The sequence below is a fragment of the Typha angustifolia genome, chromosome 7, assembly GCF_048772165.1.
Source record: "Typha angustifolia cultivar Huaian chromosome 7, ASM4877216v1, whole genome shotgun sequence".
NCBI classification, from domain to species: Eukaryota; Viridiplantae; Streptophyta; class Magnoliopsida; order Poales; family Typhaceae; genus Typha; species Typha angustifolia.
Window position 1 is genome coordinate 8927646 of NC_133245.1, and position 21917 is coordinate 8949562.

The 21917-nt window shown below is 37.8% G+C and overlaps 1 protein-coding gene across 1 annotated transcript; it reads right to left on the reverse strand.

Annotated features, from left to right (window-relative positions):
- Nucleotides 1–1715: 1715 nt before the first annotated feature.
- Nucleotides 1716–20420, reverse strand: LOC140762963 (uncharacterized). The gene is made up of 4 exons (XM_073100959.1): nucleotides 20035–20420; nucleotides 18616–18777; nucleotides 8554–9038; nucleotides 1716–2463 (listed from the first exon to the last, which is right to left on the reverse strand). The coding sequence occupies exons 1-4, from the start codon at nucleotides 20309–20311 to the stop codon at nucleotides 2092–2094; spliced, it is 1296 nt and encodes a 431-aa protein (XP_072957060.1). The 5' UTR covers nucleotides 20312–20420; the 3' UTR covers nucleotides 1716–2091.
- Between the last annotated feature and the right edge of the window lie 1497 nt (nucleotides 20421–21917).

A 21917-nucleotide genomic window follows, 5' to 3' on the forward strand; every position in this document is an offset into this window, starting at 1 on the left:
CATCCACTCCACCCGTCACCACCACTATCACCCGCATTCTTTTGTGTTTTCGTTCCAATTGTAGTTCGAATCTGCTTTGGCAAATATTTTCTCACAATTGCGCAGACTGATTTTTGTAATACATCCATATCTTGAAGGAATCATTGTGTAACTTATCTTTGGTACGAGAACCCATTACTCTCATTGTGTCCCGTCAACATTAAATGAGGCTCTAAATGACAGAAAGGGCAAAGTTGAAAAGAAACTAGGAAAAAAAACTCAAGTGCAAGGAAAACCAAAAATGACCCTACCTCGCCAAATCGAAAATCCAGTGGATTTTCAGTGCAAATAATCCAATGACAAAATTACGCATAATATAATTTTTTTTGTTATAAAGATGAGCTTAAAATGCTTCATATATTTGCATTAAGCAAACTTACAAATGCACAGCAGTTAGGGGTGAAAACGGGTCGGATTAACTCCGACCCGACCCGCTATCCGACCCGACCCGGATCGGATTCGGATAAAAAAATTCTATCCGACTCGGATTCGGATACGGATTGAATTTTTGAAAAAAATTCGGATACGGATTCGGATACGGGTCGGATAAATTTTTCGGATTCGAATACGGATATCGGATATCCGTTTACCCGCATATTTTTTTAAATGATTTACAGTTTTTAGTTTGCTTATTTAAATAGTAAGTATTAATATTATTACTAATAATATATTATATATTATTTATAGAGATTAATTTCTCTAATTTTATATATTTGACATACAAAAAAATTATTTGTTGTAAAACTCTTAATAATTTTGGGTTAATTATATTTAAATAAAATATTATAAATATTTTAAATTTAATCAATATCCGTTTAAGATCCGATCTTTTATCCGAAAATTATCCGTATCCGTTTAGTTAGGATATGGTTTTAAATTTTGTTATCCGTCCAATATCCGTATCCGAATCCGAACTAAAAATACGGATCCGGATATAGGTTGAGCACTATCCGATCCGTATCCGATCCGTTTTCACCCCTAACAGCAGTGCATGACAATGCATCAACTATACAATGACAATGCCCTAAAGTGCATGGCACTAAAGTGGTTATACTGTGCGTGACAATACACGACAGTATATAATAATACAGTATATGGCAATACGTTATAGTGCATGGCAATACAGATTTTATGTAACATGACTATTTTTAAAAAAGGAGAGAGAGAGAGAATAAATCTAAGCTGTAACTAAGATTATGTATAGTTAAGTGGTATCTAATCTAATAATAATACATTAATTATAATTTATTATTAAATTATTTTTAAAAATTATATAAAATAAAATGAGAAAAAATAATAAATTACTATACGAGAATAAGTTAAAAATGTTTAGTTATTACACCAAAATAAAAGAGCTTATTATAGAATAAACTTAAGACAGTAAAAACAGTCCTTCACAAAAGTATAAATGAACAATTGGGTAGCATAATATAATATCATAAAAATCGTTGGTATTTTCTTGGTCTAGAAAAATGAGGTTGAATACAGAGTTGCAAAACTTAAAATCAAACTGATTGCTTATGAGCATGTGAGCTATAGGTTAGACAAGGAGATTAATCCTCGATATATGAGCCAATCCTCCCAATGAATATATCGCACTGAATTTAAACTAAATGTATATAAAGCTAAAAACGCTAAAGTGAAAAATCCACTAAATAACAACCACCTTGCTTTCACGGGGAATTAAACCTATAACTTTCGTTATGAGCCAATAAAACCCAATCAGTGAATCACAGTGATGAATTAACTTAAAATCAATCAGAGGAGGTACGTTTCTTCGCAAAACAAGCATCAATATTGGAAAATTTTCATGTCTTCTCATCATCGAGTACCCATTCTTACTAAGGAATAATCAGGGTTGCACTTTTCAGAAGCACGAGGAGATGAGTTTGTCATTTTCATTTTAATTTTCACATGTTTCTCCAGATCGCAGATAGCAGAGGTGAACGAACCTACAAGTCATTTTTCTTCAGAGAACTACAACTTAGCTCAGCTAGCTTGCATCAGACAGCTTGAAATACCTGTACAAAAAGAAAGATGCAAGAAAACATCTCATTCAAATACAGATATCTCACCATTCCAACTGCACGAAGCTATCACATTGGGTCTTATGGGGTGGTATGTTACATCAATGCATGCCTCTTCGAAAGCCTTTATTTTTCGCAAAAGTTCAGAGGATCTGTAGTTATAAAAGTATAAGCAACCATCTGAGGAACCAGAGGCTAGTTCGGTGCCATCCCAATTGAAATTACACTTTATGGGGAAGCCCCATACTCCATGCTTTTCATATCTTTTGTACTTGTCTAACTTGAAAGGTGACCTCGCTGAGAAAATTGCAATGTAATTACCGTTTGACTGTGCAACAAACGAAGCATCGGATGGGTGATACCTTACACACGGGCAGGTGTATGCCTCTGCATAAACCTGTGAAGACACAAAGTAATAGAATCAAAATTGTGCTAAATTCCAATTTCCATAGTTCAATATACAACTCTCACGTTTTTAAAATCTCTATCTATCCGGTTCTATTCATTTCACTTTCTAAAGCATTTACTTTATTCTGTAACTTCTGCTTTACTGATTCTAGATTAAAAGAGCACTACTATAAAATCCAAATACCCCTTGATTCTATCATTCTGACATAACATTACCCACAAAATAAAAAAGAGATCAGCACATTTCTATTTTCTAGTGGAATCTTATTTGAACTTTCATAGAAGAACCTACTGAGTTTGACTTGAGATGCTGATGCTGAGTGATCTCGAGAGTGAGACATTCGATCAACTCGTCTGCTTCACTAGATGCCTCAATCAGCACATTCTCATTGATTAATGACATCTCTATGCACATGGCGGATCAGCATCTACACTGGGATGCCAATCGAACCGCCTACCCCCAGTGCTACACCAAATTACCATGAAATTGTTAATGTCCCTAATCTCTGAGTTAGAATGGGAAAGATGCCGCTAAGTTCATCCGTCAAGCCCATGCTCACACCCACGGGCATCGGTTGACTCGGTCCTACCGTGACCTCACCAAGGGGATCGGCCTCTCGGTTAGGATTTTCGTGGGTCAAGTCTTCCATTGTTGGTGTGCCTTCCATTGATCTCCTTGATGATGCCATCTGACTTGTCTCCACCATTAATGGAGGACCGAGGTCCGCCGGGTTTTGATACCACTAATAAGAACAGAACATCATCTTCAAGATCTGGATCGGTTGCTAGAAAATAGCTCGTGCAACCGAGAAAAAATTTTCATCAGATATTCTCCCATAGTCAGAAAATTACGAAATCAAAGGTGGTCAATCCGTAATTTTCTGATTTACATTTTTGGTATTTACGCCATTTGCAAATTTGAACTGCAACTGAGATGAAAATATGCAAGAGTAAAGGTAATAGTGATGGTGACGGGTGGAGGTGATGATAAAGTTAGGGATAATAATGGAGATAAGGGTGGTTGGTTTGTGAAGTTTAGGAGATAAGAATGAATGGGGAGAAGTGGCCGAGATCCCAAGGAAGAAGGAGGACTCGACAGACAAGAGGTTAGAATAACACCAAAGTCGAGATGGTGCACGGCTAGGGCTTTAAGGAAGAGGAAGGGAGATAAGGGTAAAAAGGAGATAAAAATCAATATTCATTCATCATAATGTTTTTTATTGTCATTCACATCTTAAAAGGCTAACCAAACAAGCCAAAAATGATAATTATTAACTCTAGAAATAGTGGATTGATAGACTACAGAACGATTCTTTCAAAATCTGGATTTATTGCAGAAAACAGTCCATGTAACCGAAGAAAAATATTCACCAAATATTCTCCTATAATCAGAAAATTACGAAACCAAGTGGAATCGATCCGTAACTCCCTGATCTATGTTTTTCGTATTTATGCCCTTCGCAAATTCGAACTGCAACTAGGATGAAATTACGATTTAGTATGGATAATAGTGGTGGTGACGGGTGAAGTGGATGTTAGGGTTATGGATGATAATGGAGATGAGAGTGGATGGTTGATGTTGTTTAAGAGATAAAGATGAAGGGGAAGAAGTGGTCAACATCCCAAAGAAGATGGAAGACTCGATAGACGAGGGAGATTAGAAGTTAGGAAAGACCTTGCCAACGATAGAAGTGGTAGGTTGGTGAAGAGGAAGGAGGAAGATTAGGGTAGAATGAAGATAGAGAGGCAAGAAACTAATATTCCAATAATATAATGATTTTGGTTGCCATCCATACCTTTACAGAGACTAGCCAACAAGCCAAAAATAACAATTTTTAACTCTAATTCTAGTGGACTCTCGCCAATTGCATTCGAACGCACAGAAGGCGTTATTTGTTTTTGCGAACCTGATGCATACATTCGAATACGGCGTTCAAACGTGCATTTCGCGTTCTTTGTTTTTGCGAACCTAATTCAGGCGTTCACAAAGGCATTCAAACGCGCCCTCAACCGCATTCGAACGTGACCTACAGAAAATTTCTTTCAATGTAGCCGATAATATCTATGATGGATGCTATACAATCAGTGGTGTTTGTTGTTTCGCCTCCTAATTCAAAAAACATTGCTACTAAATATGTTGAGTTAGAGGTAAATGAGGTTCACTTATATGGAGATATTTAAAAAGTATTTAAACAAATTTGGTTGTATACTAATGTATGAAGGTAGACTACAAAGAATTTGAGAAATATAATTAATTTTTTTGTATACTCAAAATGGGGATAAAATTTTGAAAACTTATTGATGTTACCACTCATTTAAAAGTGCAAGTTATATTTTTCAATTGATAATAAATTAAATTATAAAGCTGCTAGACAATTACTTATAATAGAAGAAAATATTTATTGAACGCTGCAACACATTGTATTGATCTCATGTTGGAGGATATTATCAAAATTCTTAAAATTAACATAGTCATATATAAAAATCAGAGATCGACAAACTTTATGTATAACCATATTTATATTCTTAATTTACTTAAGCAGATAATTGACAATAAAGAGATCATCAGACCCGACCTCACTAAATTTGTCGATCATTTCTTATATTGGAGAGCATCAAGCAATATAAAGATGAAATCCTATGGACATTCGCATCAGAAAAATAGTCTATAAAAATTAAGAATATGAAAACCTAAGAATCAATATTTAGGTGAAACTTTGAAAAATATTGCTATTAAAAATTTATTTTGAGATAGTATTACAATAGCCAACATAGTATTTGAGCATCTTGTTAAGATATTACGACTTGTAGACTGTAACAACAAGTCTAAAATAGGTTTCTTGTATGAGACTATAAACATAATAAAAAAATCAATAAAAAAAATAGGAAAAAATTATAGAAAGTGATGAAAGATGATTAACTCCAAGTAGAACAAACAACTGCATAATAATAATATATATGCTGTTGGTAGGTATGATTTTAATTTACTAATTTACTATTATTTATTTTGAAGTTTGAGTGCTTACAAGTTGCAAATTATAAATTTCTACATAATATTTTCTAAATCCAATCCAAGATTTCAATTTAAGCAAATGTCACTAATAATATTTATGTCTTGACAGGAGTTAGGAAACTAATCAGTAGACCATAGCATAATATTATAAACAAATCTTTTGTAATAAAAAAGTGAGTTATGATTTAATCAAATAATTTTACTATTATTTGTTTCAAGTTTTCAACATAATTAGTTTTTCATAAAATGTATGCACTAAATATGTTTTAGATGAAGAGGTGTAGATTGAGAATTAGGTAATTCAATACCAATAAAGTTAGTTCAGCTAAATCTCATAACAGTCTAACCGAATGGCGATCCATTTATGGATAAGAGGCAATAAATTTAACACCAATAATAAAAATCTTAAGTCAAATTGTATCTTCGTCGTAGTATGAACTAAATTTGTCTACCTTCTCCGTAATCCACATCAAAATCATACTTAATTGACAATGAAGATCTTTTTGGCTCTATGGATTAGAGAAATAGATAATTGAGATAACCGATGGTAAGATAACACATTGGGGGGAGACCATAGTGAGGGTAAAGATTAGTATGAATTATTTGGCAACGAGAGATAGTATAGCTACCAATACCAAGGATAACCCTAATGATCCTAAATCCTTGTTAACATATCTGGTGGTGAAATCGTCTCTTGTACATTTGTTGAGAAAAATCAAGAATGCATAGGAATTTAAAAACAGAAAAACTAAGAATGTATATACATATTAGCGATATCGTTATGATGATATTGCTTCCTATGAATATGGTTCATCAATTATTCATTGTTTGGAGTCATCATAAGTGTTGGTTATTATTTTGTATTGAGACATAAGATCCATATACTAATTATTATCCTCCTCAAAACAATAATCCATTTGAAATGTCTAATACAATTCAATTACTCTTTAGAACAGCAAACCCTAGACATTATTATTTACAAATTTATAACGATTATCATGATGATGACGGCTGAAATTTATGAAATCCAACTTAGCATTTATCAAAGTTTTAAGTAAATTAATATTTTTTTTAGTTTTTAGCATAGATTCCAATTTCGGCCAATCTAACTGGTATCAGCACTATAGCAAGCTTGCTGTAGAGAAAGAGAGAAAGATGATAGGGAGGAAAAGAGATTTTTAGGCTTTATATATAAGTAATTATTATTCTCTTATTTTCCTATAATTTTTTAAAAAATTTTAGAAATTTCTCAATAATTTTAAATAATATTTAGAATTTTATTTAATCAAAATAGTCCGATTCAATACAAACGGCCGATACAGCCGATACGTATCGTTTTTTCGGACGACCAATCTTGATTTCGATACCGATTTTCCGAACCTTGGTGTTTAGAATTCATATGAATAATTATTATTTTCGGGACCTTGGTTTTGTCATTTTTTCTAAATTTTTGGATTTTTTTTGCATTTTTAAATAATATTAGAATTTTCAATATATTAGCATAAAGATCTCCTCTATTATTTTCTGAAAATAAAATATAATAATAAATATTTTTTTTACAAATCCGAAATTCCTTTAAATTGAAGTAATTCTAATTTATATCTTATTTTCTAGAATAGAAATAGATATTAATTATTTTCAGAAATCTACAAATTCATTTAAATATAAATATTACTAATTTATTTCTTATTTTCTGCAATAAAAATAAATACTTTGAAATTTGAAAAATAATAAACAACAAAATCTCTTCTTTTTTTCAAGAACGATAAATATGAAAATTTTCTATAAAATAAAAAATTGTAATATTTCTAATTCCTTATTGAAAATTCTTAAAACAACGAATTTCTTAACTTCCTGTATAATTGATATCGTCATATTATAAAGTTTTTATAAAATTAAATAAGATAAGAATAAACATAAAGATATTTATAAATTATCAATTCTATTTTTATATAATAAAATTTTAAGAAAATATGAGTGGGAACTTGCCTTGATTGCTCAATCCAAAATAATTTGATTTTCGCATCCTAATCGTAATCTTGCACGAATTCTAAAGCGCTTCAAGATTGCCTTCTCTTTTCTTTTCTTCTTTTGGATATGATTCTCTATTTTCTATTCTTTTTTTTTTCTCTAATCTCTCTCAAGAATAATAATTTCTCTCCTAAAAAAAAAATAACTTTAGGGTTTTCTTCTAGGACCCCCATATTATAATTGATAAGAGTCCTATTAGAATAAGGATTCTTATATCTTAAAGATATATCTAAAAATTTAATTTAATTTAATAAAAATCCTAAAATATAAAAGATAAAGTAAAATTCCTTATTATCTAAACTGTATATTCCAATTTATTTTATTTATTTATGTTTTAAAATTCTGGGTTATTACATTTTGAAGTACTATCAGAGCCACTCGATTGAGTCAAATTTCTTCCACCTCGGGAGAGTTGGTGGGAACACCACTTTTCGTCATGTTTATTCTCATAGGCACAAAAAGACTGCACCCGTGGCCATTTGGCTTAACGAGGGTTGTGACTAGCCACCTTCTAGGGCTATTTTTATCTTTTATCTTTTACTTTATTTTGTCTATATAGAGGCTTGTAATTATCTTTTATAGGTTAATGAATATTTTGAAAGCTTTTGTATATTGAGTGTTTGTTGGTGAATTCCGACGTCGATAGATTCTGACACTCTGATTGGTGGATTCCACGAGTTTGATTATTTTTCCCTACTTCTTAACTCTGCAATCAAGACGTTGTCCTGCATCACCTATCTTAAATAATTTGTGAGATTATTACACTGATAGTCATGTGAAAGTTACATGGATTTTTTCCACGTGAAGAAAACATGATTTTTGCCACGTAAAGAAGACATGATTTTTGGAGGTGGGTGTTTCATTTCTACTACCAGTGTGAGGTATGTAGTGATAATGTGATATATGCTTGGACACCATATGATATACACCTATAATTTGAATATTTCTGGCCAATTGTCTCCCACTCTTTATAAAGATAGATAAGCTAAGGCAGTCAACCTCTGACTATAAGAGAACCAAAGGGAAGAGAATTACCTGGTTAGACAAAGGAATTTGTCGCGATACATCCCAAATAATGATAGAATTTTCACTAATGTTGCTTCTGGTGGTGTCGCTTGAAGAAATGAAATGCTTTCCATCAGCTCTAAATTCAATATCAAGGATGGGCCCAAGGCCTTTGAGATATTCTTTGACGACCGTGCCAATTCTTATATCCCAGAGTCTAAGAAAACCTTTTGATCCACCAGATAAGAAGAGGTCTGAGTCACTAGGATGAAATCTAATCACCTCCACAATTTGATCTTCCTTAAATGTTGCTGTTTCTTTCCCCATCTCAACATCAACTAACCGGGATGAACCGTCAAATCCACAAGAAAGCAATGAAAACCCGCGTGGAGACCACCTGACATCTTTCACTGCTGCTTTGTGATAATTGAAAACACGTGCTTGTGGCTGTTCTCTGCTCCATACATTCCATACATGGACTATCTGATCCATTCCAGCAGAAGCAAGAAGATGGCCTGTACAGCATACACAAAAAGATTAGTCAGGGGATATAAAGCTCCACTGGAGAACTATAAAGAACTTCAAGCTAGATAGTGAAAGCCACATAATTAATTTCAAGCCACATAATGAAAGCCACATAGTTGTTGCCAAATGACCTGGTACAGACATTAGACCAAGATCAATGATCAGACTTCATGTGAGAGAGAGACAGACTTGATGTTGAGGACAGTTTAATCTTTCTATGTTGGAGAGTTTTATTTGTCTTTTTAGGGTTTGTCTATATAAAAGCTTGTTATCTTGTTATTTGAGGTGAATGAATGTCATGAGATTTGAAATGGTGGATTCCAATACCTCGTTAGTAAATTCCATGGATTAGTTTCTTGTTGATAGATTCAAACACACCATAGGTGGATTTTGTTGGTTTGCTACTTTGTTCTTCTTATATTATCATTCTATATCAATTTTGGTATCAAAACCAAATATCCTATTACTCTCTTTTTATCATTGCAATCAGTGAGCCGCTCGTCGTTGAACAACAAGAAAACCTCATCATCACCACCGAACCACAAAGCGAAATTCAGCAGGCCATGATCTTCAGTTCTTCCATCGAGTGAGCGAGTCGGGTTGATTTTGAATAAAAACTTAAGTTGTGGATCAAGAAGTCGAGATGAGAGACCGAGATGATCAATGGAAATAGGACTCAGAGATGACATACTTGACTTTGACGATTCACCCGAGATGACTGAATGAAAAATGGACTTTTTATCGAATGAGACCAAACACTCATCGGCCATACCATACCATATCCTCAACTCACTACTCCACATAGTCAAAATCTTCACTCACAAACATTACTTCTTTTAGCAGGATTTCACTCTCAACTTCTTGATCCGCAATTTAAGTTTTTTTTCGAAATCGACCCAACCCGCTCCACTCGAGTCATCTTCCTCCTCGAGCTAGCAAGGGCTAGGGCATCCGCGACGTTGGCAACCTTGGGCTGGCTCGCGACGAGCGATGACAAAGAGTGAAGCACTACTAGGATGGGTGCCGTGCGGCACCCCTCGAGCCACATACTAGTACGCCACCGATAGGCCCCATGCCAGTCGACATGACTGTGAGAACCAAAACAAAAAAAAAATTGAGAGAAGAGGGTGCACGTGCAACCCCCTCCTCTTTCCCTCTCCGACATGCGACGAGGCGCAACAGAAATCTCGCTGAATTCAAATCAAATTACATTTGGATTCTTAATCTATAAATTAAACCCTAGTTCTCTCTCGTGCATGTGCCTTAAACCCCCTCCCCAACCTCCTTTTCTCTTTTCTTCTTCTCCTCCTTCATTTTCTTCTTTCTTACCGTCCAAGTCACGCCGTGGAATCAGCCTGCTGGAGTGCCGCTGGAGCCATCGAAGAACACTACGTGACTCCTTGGTAAACCCTCTCCCACCCCTCAATTTTAATTTCAATTTAATAGGTTAAAATAGAAATACCTAATTCATGATCGGTTTCGTTGACGAGTTACGCCGATCGGCAACTTCGGGTCGCTACCACTCCATCACTGGAACCCTCTTGCCATTGGCCTCGCGCGGTGGGCGTTCACCTTTGGAGCCCTCATGGCTCCGGTCACCGTCGGCTATGGAGTTGATTATCGTATGCAGCTTCTCCTCTACCTCATGAGGACGGCGGTGTCATGAGAACGTCGGCAAGCTTGAGGTGGCCACTGAACCGTCGCCGGTGGTGACCGTCGACGTCTCTCTCTCTCTCTCTTGCCCTTCGGATTCCCTCCAAATTGGAAAACACAGACTCGGGCAACCCGAGTCTAGCCTTCTCCCTTTAAGTTTTGGATTTAGATCGGGATGGATCTGAATCCAAGGGACCTGACTCGGTTCCATTAACTTAATAGTATTAGTTTGGCCTAATCCATTTAAGTATTTGGTTGGGTGGGTTGTGATACGATCTCCCCTTTAGGCTAAGGTTCGATCTCTTCCAATTTCCTGATCTGGACTAGATCTGGCACGGAACTTTGAAATAAGATCTCAAAATATGCCGCCGTCGGATTAACGTGAAATTTTGATATGTTGTAGCTCCAGAAAATAGCTTTTCAACGAATCTAGTTTCAAGCGAATCGGATGTGGGGATCTCGAGATATCGTCCGATTAGTGGACGATAGTCAGGGTGGTCTGTTTTGGATCCGTGGATGGAGGCACGAGATCCTAGGTAATGGTGGTTGGAGGAGGACCAACGTTAATGGGGTGGCACCGGTGAAAAGTAGTGGTGGAAGGGATATGGTCGATGGAAGGGTTAGGGCAAGTATCGAATAGATTGGAAGAAAGGGGAGGAGAGGGCCACCCCTAAGGGTCTAGGGTGATTGGCCGATTGAGGGAGGTTAGAAGCGGCGTCGCCGAGGATTGAGAGAACGAGAGCGAAGAAGACGAAGAAGGCAAGGCAAAACTCAATTCCCAATAATCAATAATCAATCTGGTTGTCATCCACATCTTTTTAGAGGCTAACCAACAATTCAAAATTAACCCTAACAATACAATTTTCACCGACCGCGTTCGAACGCACCGAGTTCGCTCCTCTGGATTTGCGAACGCGATGCAGGCGTTCACAGTGCGTTCGAACGCACAGTGCACTCTCTTCACCCATGTTCACAACCCCGTTCACAAACGCATTCGAACTCACTCCACCCATATTCGAACGCGACTTACAGAAAACTTATTTTAATGAAAATTAAACACTAAAACATGAATAAAAAACACTCCTAAAGTGAATCCAAGCTCAAGGCGACATCGGTGAAGTCCGAATCGTATCAATCCACCACGCTTCTGCAACCTTGTCCTCAAGTTTTGAAATTTGGGAAGCGATCCATGATATCTGACTCTGGCTCCCATGTAGACTCGTCAGTAGGTTTGCCCAGCCACTCAATCAGCACTTCAGTCTATAATCTGGACTCATGGCGTCTTCTCCTACGGCCTAAGACTCGGACCGGTTCAGTGGAGCCATCTTCTTTCATTGGTTCGGGTAAGGCCGAACCCACCATATGGTTAGACCCGATTTGGGCCTTCAATGCCGATACATGGAAGACCGGATGTATCCTGATTCATTCAGGTAGGTCCAACCGATAAGCTACTGGATCGATTCGTTGTAGCACTCGGTACGGACCATAGTACTTGTAACCCAACTTTTGGTTCAAAATTGGCCTCAATGTGGATTGCTGATACGGTTACGCTCGAACGAAAACTAATTGATCCACCTCAAATTCTCGCTCACATCGGCCTTTGTCATGAGTTTGTTTCATGCCGTTTTGGGCTGTGACTAAGTGAGTCTTGAGCCGTCTCAATGTTTCATCTCTATCAGCAAGCTCTAAGTCAAGCTTGATCCTATCCGCCGCTGCGAGTCTATCGTAGGCACGTAAGACAAGGGGAGTACGCCCATAAACTGCCTCAAAGGGGGTCATGCCGATGCTAGAGTAATGAGCGGTATTGTATGACCACTCAGCCCATGGAAGAAATTTGACCCAATCCTTTGGTCGGTCCGCCACAAAGCATCGCAAGTATTGCTCTAGTCTGCGGTGATAAGCTGAACTAAGGTTGATTGAGTCCCTTGTAATCTGAAGAACTCAGACCAAAACTCGCTGATGAAGATGCGATCCCAGTCTAACACGATCGTCCTAGGCATCCCATGCAAACGTGCCACTTCCCGAACAAAAATTTCAGCAACCCTTTTCGCTGAAAACGGGTGAGACAATGCTATGAAATGAGCATATTTGCTCAGTCTATCCACCACAACAAACACCACCGATTGTCCTCGAACCTTCGGCAGCCCCTCGATGAAATCCATGGAGATATCCTCCCAAATATAGATAGTGGTTGCAGCAGCCCACTGGGCTTGAGTGCCTCGGATTTGACTCGTTGGCAGATTTGACATTCACACACATACTTCTTCACGTCCATCTTCATCACTGTCCATGTACAGTTTTGGGCCAGCTGCTTGTAGGTACGTAATACCCTTTCATGACCTGCTATAGGAGGATCATGGAAGTGTGCTATCAATAGTCTCCGTAGCTCTTCGTTCCGGATTACCTTGATTCGCCCGCGCTCTATTACTAACCCATCGCGCTCCTCGTGCTCGGGGTGGCTTGAGGGGTTCTCTCACAACTCCTCCATGAGTCGGACCAGATCACTATCCTCTGCACTGGCTCTTCGCAGATCTGAGAAGAAAGGTAAGGTGAGTGCCAAGAAAGAAGTGAGCTCCCTTGCGTCCCTTTCATTTGGAAGTCCAAGCAGCGGTTTACTTCCATCCAGCAGCACTCTGGTTATTCCTCCAAAATGTCAATGTGAAGCTTGTAAAATCAAATGTTACGGGCCCTAAGCTTTGAAGTCATTGAGTCCCCAAAACAATGTCGGCACCTCGTAAGGCCAACGGATAAAGGTCCATTGTGAAAGTTTGGCCTTGCACCTTCAATTCCACACCTCCACAAATAAAATCCGCTCACAATGTGGTGCCATCTCTAAGCGTCATATCGAACCCTTCCGTGGGTTCCGACTCGAGCCCAATCTTCCTAAAGAGTCTCTTGTCAATGAAGTTGTGGGTGGACCCGGTGTCAATCAAGTTTCTCACGGTGGTTTTCTTGACTACACCGTTCACCCGCAAGGTCTTAGGCGCAGCTGTTCCCGAGTAGGCGTGGAGGGAGATTTCGGCTATCATATCCTCCACGGGTTGCTCTTCAGCTTCTTCTCCTTGATGTCCAGCCACATCTTCATTTTCAGCTACAAACTCATCCTCAGCCTCCTCTAATCCATCGATTAGCATAACCGATCCCATCGGTTTAGCGCAGCGATGCCCGGGTACAAACTTCTCATCACAACGGAAGCATAGACCCTTGGCCCTTCGTTCCTCCACTTGGGCAGGTGTGAGTGCTCGTCCCGAACCTCTAGGTGCGTACTTCACATCTTGGGATGGCTTCAAGGGTGCTCGAGGAGGTACCACTGCAACAGCAACTCTTGGTACTCCGGTGATGTTTCCTACCGCTATGGTTGGTTGAAATTGATTGTGGCTTCCTTGGCTCGTCCAACTCTGTTTCAGGTGTATCTTTATGGCCCTATGTTTATCTTCCATAAGCACCGCATCTTCGAAGGCCTCCTTTAAGGTTCTAGGCCTTAAAGCCCTCACATTTGTTTATATGTCACCCCGCAGCCCGGAGATAAAGGTGCTGCGAAGTTGTTGATATGTCCATGGTGGATGACATCGGCTACTAATCCTCTCAAATTCTTCTTGGTATGCCCCAACCGTAGTCTTTTGCACTGTCTTTGAGAGGAGAGCATCAAAATCTTCATACCCCGACGCTCCAAATCGCTGTGTGATATCAGCACAAAATTCAGCCCAAATTTCGATAGCCTCAATGGCATTGGCTGCTCGAAACCAATGAAGCGCCGCATCCTCAAGGTGGAAGCTCGCAAGCGTCACCTTGTATTCTTCTGTCATACCTTGGTATGCAAAGAATTGCTCCACCCTATACAACTAATCGATCGGATCGCCACCTTTGAAATTAGGGAATTCGAGACGCACGACTTGTCCACGGATGCCGTTGTCTCGTTCCGGATCACGTCCAAGTCCTTGTCTAACCGGGGGAAGATGCACCATGAAGGGTTGATGATCCCTCCTTTGGTTTTGATTAACTCGCCGTGGTTCCGGATCGTATTGACCCGCCCACGGATCTTGGCCTCCAAGGTGGTCTCCATAGTGGTTCGCTCGTCGAATGGGTTCACCTGCAACTGGACCTGGTGTAACCATCCTTGCTTGCCTCTGCCCATAGGGTGGTGATAGCAGCGGCTCTTGTGGTTGCAAAGGCTGAACCGGTGGCGGTGGGTTCAAGGGGGTGGACTCGCGTCGTGGGGTCGATGGTGCGTTCCCGTTCGCCATTGCTTCCCTTGTCGCCCGTAGTTCCCGCATCATCTCCATCATCATCTGATTGTTGATGGCCATTTGCTCTGAAAGAGACCCCAACATGGCTTGAACACTAGGTTCTTCCATATTCCGATTAGATCGGGCGGTTCCACGGGTGGAAGTCTCCGCAACCGTTTCTCCCTCCTCTATTAGAAGAATCTCTTCTTCATTATCTCGCCGTGCAGCCATGGCTCTGGTGGTCATCATAAGAAGCGCTTGTCCGAGGAACAGTGGCTCTGATACCAAGCTTGATACGATCTCCCCTTTAGGCTAAAGTTCGATCTCTTCCAATTTCCTGATCTGGACTAGATTTAGCACGAAACTTTGAAATAAGATCCCAAAATATGCCGCCGTCGAATCAACGTGAAATTTTGATATGTTGTAGCCCCATAAAATAGCTTTCCAACGAATCTAGTTTCAAGCGAATCAGATGTGGGGATCTCGAGATATCGTCCAATTAGTGGACGATGGTCAAGGTGGTCTGTTTTGGATCCGTGGATGGAGGCACGAGATCCTAGGTAATGGTGGTTGGAGGAGGACCGGCGTTAATGGGGTGGCACCGGTGAAAAGTGGTGGTGGAAGGGTTATGGTCGATGGAAGGGTTAGGGCAAGTGTCGGATAGATTGGAAGAAGGGGGAGGAGAGGGTCACCCCTAAGGGTCTAGGGTGATTGGTCGGCCGAGAGAGGTTAGAAGCGGCGTCGCCGGGGATTGAGAGAACGAGAGCGAAGAAGATGAAGGAGGCAAGGCAAAACTCAATTCCCAATAATCAATAATCAATCTGGTTGCCATCCACATCTTTTTAGAGGCTAACCAACAACTCAAAATTAACCTTAACAATACAATTTTCGCTGACCGCGTTCGAACGCGCCCGACCGCGTTCGAACGCACCAAGTTCGCTCCTCTGGATTTGCGAACGCGATGCAGGCGTTCAAACACGCGATCGAACGCACCTGTTTCTCACTTCTCTGGATTTGCGAACACGATGTGGACGTTCACAGTGCGTTCGAACGGAAAGTTTGAACGTACAGTGCACTCTCTTCACCCACGTTCACAACCCCGTTCACAAACGCGTTCGAACTCACTCCACCTGCGTTCGAACGCGACTTACAGAAAACTTATTTTAATGGAAATTAAACACTAAAACATAAAACAAAAACACTACTAAAGTAAATCCAAGCTCAAGACGACATCGGTGAAGTCCGAATCGTATCAGGTTGCGGGCCAACTACAGCCCAACCCAACCAATTGGACTTGTTTTGGCCCAAAATTATTAATTTTTGAGTTATATTGTAGAAAAAATTTAATATTATTTAACTTAAATATTTTATTATTATTTATTATTAAAAGTGGTTATTTTTAGTATTTGAGTTAGAGATTTTAAGATTCAGTTGTCTTACCTAGACTCAGATAAGTGGGTTCACTCACATATTTATTTTTATTATACTTCATACCTTTGTCAGTCCATGTAATTTACTGTGTGCAAATTTATTTATTTCATTCTTACGTGCAAATTTAATTGTTACATTTTCTGTGTGCATTTAATCATTACACTCAGTGCATCGTGATACCTTGTGCAAATATTAAATTTTAGTGAAAAAAAAATGAAACTAGTATTGATACGACTTAGAAAATAGTCCCGGTATAGATCATTTGCGGTTTTCCGTGATGACTCAAGTCTATTTAGAAGCCTAAGGAAAAGTCATATATCAGATCACTGCGGTGACTTTCTTCGGTGACTCTGATGAGATTAGGGAATAGTTCTACGATAAATGAAAAATTTTCTAGGTGACTCTAACTTCTTTCAATAGTTAGTGAAAAAAACAGACTGTGTTGATCACATAGTGATACCATCTGATGACCCTAACCGGCTCAACTATGAGGAAAAGTCCCGAGTGTCATCTCGAGGTAACCTTTAGTTAATATGGATCCACAGAGTATAGACCTATTGAGACAAATGACATTATAAACATTGAAAAGATATTAATATGTTGAAACTAAGCAACGCTACAAGTTATGACTCTCTGTTGTTACCATTGTCATTATTTACGAGCATGCCTATTGGAATTTATTATTTATATTGTTGAGCTTGGGATTTATCAATACTATAAATGTTTAGAATTTATTTGATATTTAAGTGAATTTCACTCACTGAGCTATAGTTGTTGGCTCATAGATTTCTTTTTTTTTATTTTTTTTATCTATCTTAGATAATAGCTAGCGTGGCAACTGAATGAGATGCACCGAGACCTTGCCTCCACTTATGACCTACCCATTTACCTTTCCGCTCTTTTGGATTTATGTTTTAAATTAATTGTTAATTTTATTTCTTTCAGAGACACAAACAATGACATTCTTTTATGTTCATTGCAATTGTTTTAATTTAATAAAACAGATCTTCTTCGTTTATTTATCTTTGCCATTATACACTTAGGAAGTATTAGTAAGGCTTCATGTATCTCAAGCGTATTGAGGTGCATGGCCGGTCATAATTCTAATTTCGGGTCGTGACAATGACTATCTTTGCTTTGACTTAGTAAGTGTGCTATCCATTTAATGAAGTTTAGTAGCTATTTACTTCCAGCACAATTTTCTTTGTCTTTATTTTATTTCTTTTGTCTTAATATTATTTAGTGGCCACTTATTAGCTTTTAAAAAATGTAATCTATTTGGTTTTTGAAAAGGTTTGTTTTGAAAATGGAATAGACATTAAATGAGTTAAGAAATTGCTCTTACTTAAGAGTTATAAATGTTTTATCTAGACCTTGGTTCTTCTAATATCATCATTCTACATCATGACCAACAATAAGTAAATGCAATTATATAATTAGAAGTTTGAACCATCGTCATCCTAAAATAAACACATTAAATTATTGAACTAATGAAATGATTAAGATGAAGCATAAATGCTTAAACATGGTTGGATAACCAATAAAGAACAAAATGCAATTGCTATTATGAGTATCATCAAGAATGACCACTAGACTCAATGACACCAAAAAATTGCATGCATCAACAGGAGAAAATATTCAACAACAGATGTTACCGGTTACTCTGGAAGTTTCATGTCCAAAGAATCAAAGTTTACCTAACTCAAGATTCAGGAGTATTTCAGCTACAAACTTTACATAACAGCCATTATTGTAGTAACAACTAAAGGTAACTCATGCTCATTCAACAAGATAAATTTATAAAAGTATGGGCTTTATCTAACAACAGAATTAACATCCTAACATGAATGTTGAACGAGAAGGTGGAGAATCTAAAAAGTCAATGAAAACAATTAAGCAAAAACCAAAAAAGAACATCAAAGACATTATTTGTATGAACATACATAAAGAACCAGAAAATATAATAGCTCACTAGCAGAAGAAATGGAATCACACTTTATCTGTAAAACCTTCATGATGCCAATAGATTTATTTAAGAACTTACTTGCAAAGTAAGTAAATCATACTTCTATAATTCAAAAACTTATTGCACAGTTAAATCAGATTATTCCATATTTCATGGCAATCACCAATGATAAAGAGAAATTTGAATTCGACCATCTTAATAGGAAAATATTTACCATGTTTGTAAAATAACAGAGACCAAAGGGAGATATAAAAAGTTGTGAAGGCATAATACCACGTGAGAATAACTAACCATGACTCTGTGACCACTGAATAGAATTGACAGCTTTAGTGTGGCCTTTTAAGGAAGCAGAGAGCTTTGTCGGTGCTCTTTTGCTCGATCCCATCATTGATTGATAACGTAAAGATGCCAGAACATCAAATGGTAGAACTGAATCAGAAAGAGTTCCAACAACTGAAACAAAGAGGAAACAACATTGGTAGAACTAGTCAGATTGTAATAATTGAAGAAAAAAAAAAGGTCTCCTAACAATGAAGCTTCCATGATATGCTTTAGTATCAAATGACATATCTTATCATCATAAATAAGAAAAGGAGTAAATATTACAAAAAAGGAAAAGAATTAGAATAACAGTAAACCACAATGATTAGTAACATTATCTAGAAGAAGACTATTACAGGAGCAATAGTTGCATCACTAGTTTGAAGTTTTGTCTGAGATGAAAACGTGAAGGCTGAAATTTATGGCAAATTAAGACCGAAATTTGTTAAAAAGTAAGCTCAAAACTCATTGATCAAGCAGGAAATTTGCAAGATTGTTGATTTTGACATTGTTTCAGACCACTATTGACTAAAATCAATCTGTTTTTCCCAAATTTTTTGTTTTTCTCTGGCAGTCAAAATCAAAACTTCTAACAATTGTCTATAGTACTTGCAGTAACACAGGATATTTTCTTGCAGCATAACCCTTAAAGTAATACTTCTCCAGCAGAACTTCATTATAGCTAAAAATATCTATACATTACACTTGAGTAATGGTAGGATTAAGCTTAAGCTACAGACCTCTCCAACATGAGATCTTGATCAACAGATCCGAAATCTATTTTATCCTAATCTCAAGAATGAATAAGCTACCGAACCCTAAGTGAGGATTAGGCTGGTCAAGTTCTGGCTGAGCCAAACCCAAAGTTAAACACCTATACCAAAGTAGCTTTATAGAAATTATATCTGTTAAGATAGTTAACTTGATGCTGGAACTTAAACTAATCATGCACTACACCAGCTTGCGGACATAAGATCTATAAAATTTGGAAACTAAGAAGTCAACAGAGGATAACAAATCATGTACAACAGAACTTTATTTGTATAAATTTAAGCAGAATACAAGCATATAATTACAGCAAGCATCTAGGACGCTATCAATTTAATTAATCGTTTCGTGTAGCCATAGTTAGTAATGCATCAGCAAACAAGAAGACACCAAAGATTCAAGAGCCAGACAAAGTGAAAAAAAATTGAGGGGAAATTACTTTTCCCAAAGTAAAAAGTGATTCACCCATAGATTCTACAAGCTACCAACAATTAATAACTAATCCTCACTTAATCATCAAATACATTTTAATATCACACCTAATCGATAGAAAAGTTCAATCGAGCCGACGAGAGCACAGCTGCTAAATTTTTACTAGAAACGCAGGGTAAAGCAAAGCACCAGGAGAAGTGACGACGGAGGCAGGAATAGGAGAAGGAGACAAATCCGAAGCCTTAGAACACGCGGCAAGCATCGCCCTCTCTCTTTTCGATACGTATCTCCCAGGAAGAAGGGGCGATTCGGCTGCCACTGGCGGGGAGGGCTTACGATTCTGAGGAGCGTATTCCGATCGGAATCTTTTAAGGGGTGGTTCAAGGGTTAGCTGTTTGGGTTCCCTCTCGCGGCCGTCGTCGTCATCGTCGGAGTTAGCTCCGTATGCACCGAAGAGGAGATCCATGGGCGCGAACAAGAGCGACTAGCTTTCCACCGCCTGTTGCGGTACGATATAATAAGGAATAAGACCACCCACTCGTGCCAAGTTTAGATCAATCTCCAAGCAAAGTTATTGTAAACAAATTATTTAACTGTTAGTAGCTTATAACTTAGCTCGGCACCTCGACTCTACTCAGTTATGTAGTATAAAGGCGCGGAGAAATAGCTCGGTGGCAGCGCAGAAAGAACCTCTGATTCCGTTAATTTAGAGCTTAAATTGGATAGTTGTATTTTTGAGGTAAAAACTTAGTAAGACCTAAGTTTATTTATATCAAGGTTAGTTCTTTGTCTAATCCATATCTAACTTTTGAAGTCTTAAATGATAAGAAAACTGTTAGATACATTTTATGTTGGCGATAACAATCTGATTCCAAAAAGTCATAAAAAAAATTCGTTCAAATTAAATTAAATGAACTTACATATTACAAAATAAAATTCTGAATATTCGAGTCTAGTATTGGACACTATCTTCTTAAGACCAATTCGCCCTCCATCGATTGCTTCTAAAACAGTGGACGTCGGTCTCTCAGGATACAACGACTGTCTTGCACTGGAAAGGAAGCAGCTTTATAATGCCTTGATTAAATCTGAATAGTGCTGTACTCTCTCTCAAATGCAGACTCAAATTTAAAGACTCGACTCTAGAAGGAATGAACCAAGTTTCCCTCTCTGATATTATGTCTAATTATGCAGACTAACAGCCTATTAATAGAAGTAAACAGGCTTGACGAAAAGATGCAAAATGTCACCGAATGGATGCACCATTTCGGGTCTAAAACTAATTAATAGTTACATTGTGAAGGGATGCATCATTTCAGGTTGGGTTCAACCAACTAACTGACTGATTAACTGTTTATCGAAGGGACACACCACTTCGATCCCGAATTGACCCGTGCGTGCGAATCGAACCGAGCCGGGCGGCGCGCATGTGTGTGAGTTAAATTGTATAGTAACATTTACCCACAAAATAGGTACCCCTTTTGGGGCCCAAAGCCCATAAGAAGTTTGTTACTTATATACCATACTAACATTTCTCAAATATCCAATATGGTACTAAACTTACTTTTCTTTATTTTCCATTGCCGTGATACCCACTTTAGAGCCAATTTTCATTCACTTCTCTTCATGGATTTGACTAAGTGAATATATGACAATAAAGTACACTTTGAGCTAAATTAATTCCACCATTAAATCATTATTAATAATATGTGGGCCCCACTTAAATCTTAGCTCAAATTCATGAAATTACCAACATTTTATCACTATATATTTATGTCCAAAAATCACTTTAAATTTGTGTATTTGAAAAAGTCTCAAATCAGTTCTTATACTTATGATTAAAGTGAGACCGTTAATTTTTTTCTTAAACTTAAATGAATAGCAAGAAAATAATCAAAACCCCCCAACATATATGTTAGAGAAGGTACGTAGGTTTATAAGATGATGCACCAAATAACAAAAAAAACTTAGCGGGGTTCACTTGTGGAATAGAAATAGGTTTATTCTAGAATAAGTGTAAACACTTAAACCCTAAACACGTGCATGGCACGAGCCCACACAGCACGTGCGTG

Excerpts from the sequence above, each read along its gene's own strand:
- LOC140762963 (XM_073100959.1), bottom strand. The coding sequence starts at position 20,311 with ATGGATCTCCTCTTCGGTGCATACGGAGCTAACTCCGACGATGACGAC. Across the intron at positions 18,778-20,034 it reads CTCCGTCGTCACTTCTCCTG|TTGTTGGAACTCTTTCTGAT; the intron begins GTGCTTTGCTTT and ends TCTTTGTTTCAG. Across the intron at positions 9,039-18,615 it reads TCAGTGGTCACAGAGTCATG|GCCATCTTCTTGCTTCTGCT; the intron begins GTTAGTTATTCT and ends TATGCTGTACAG.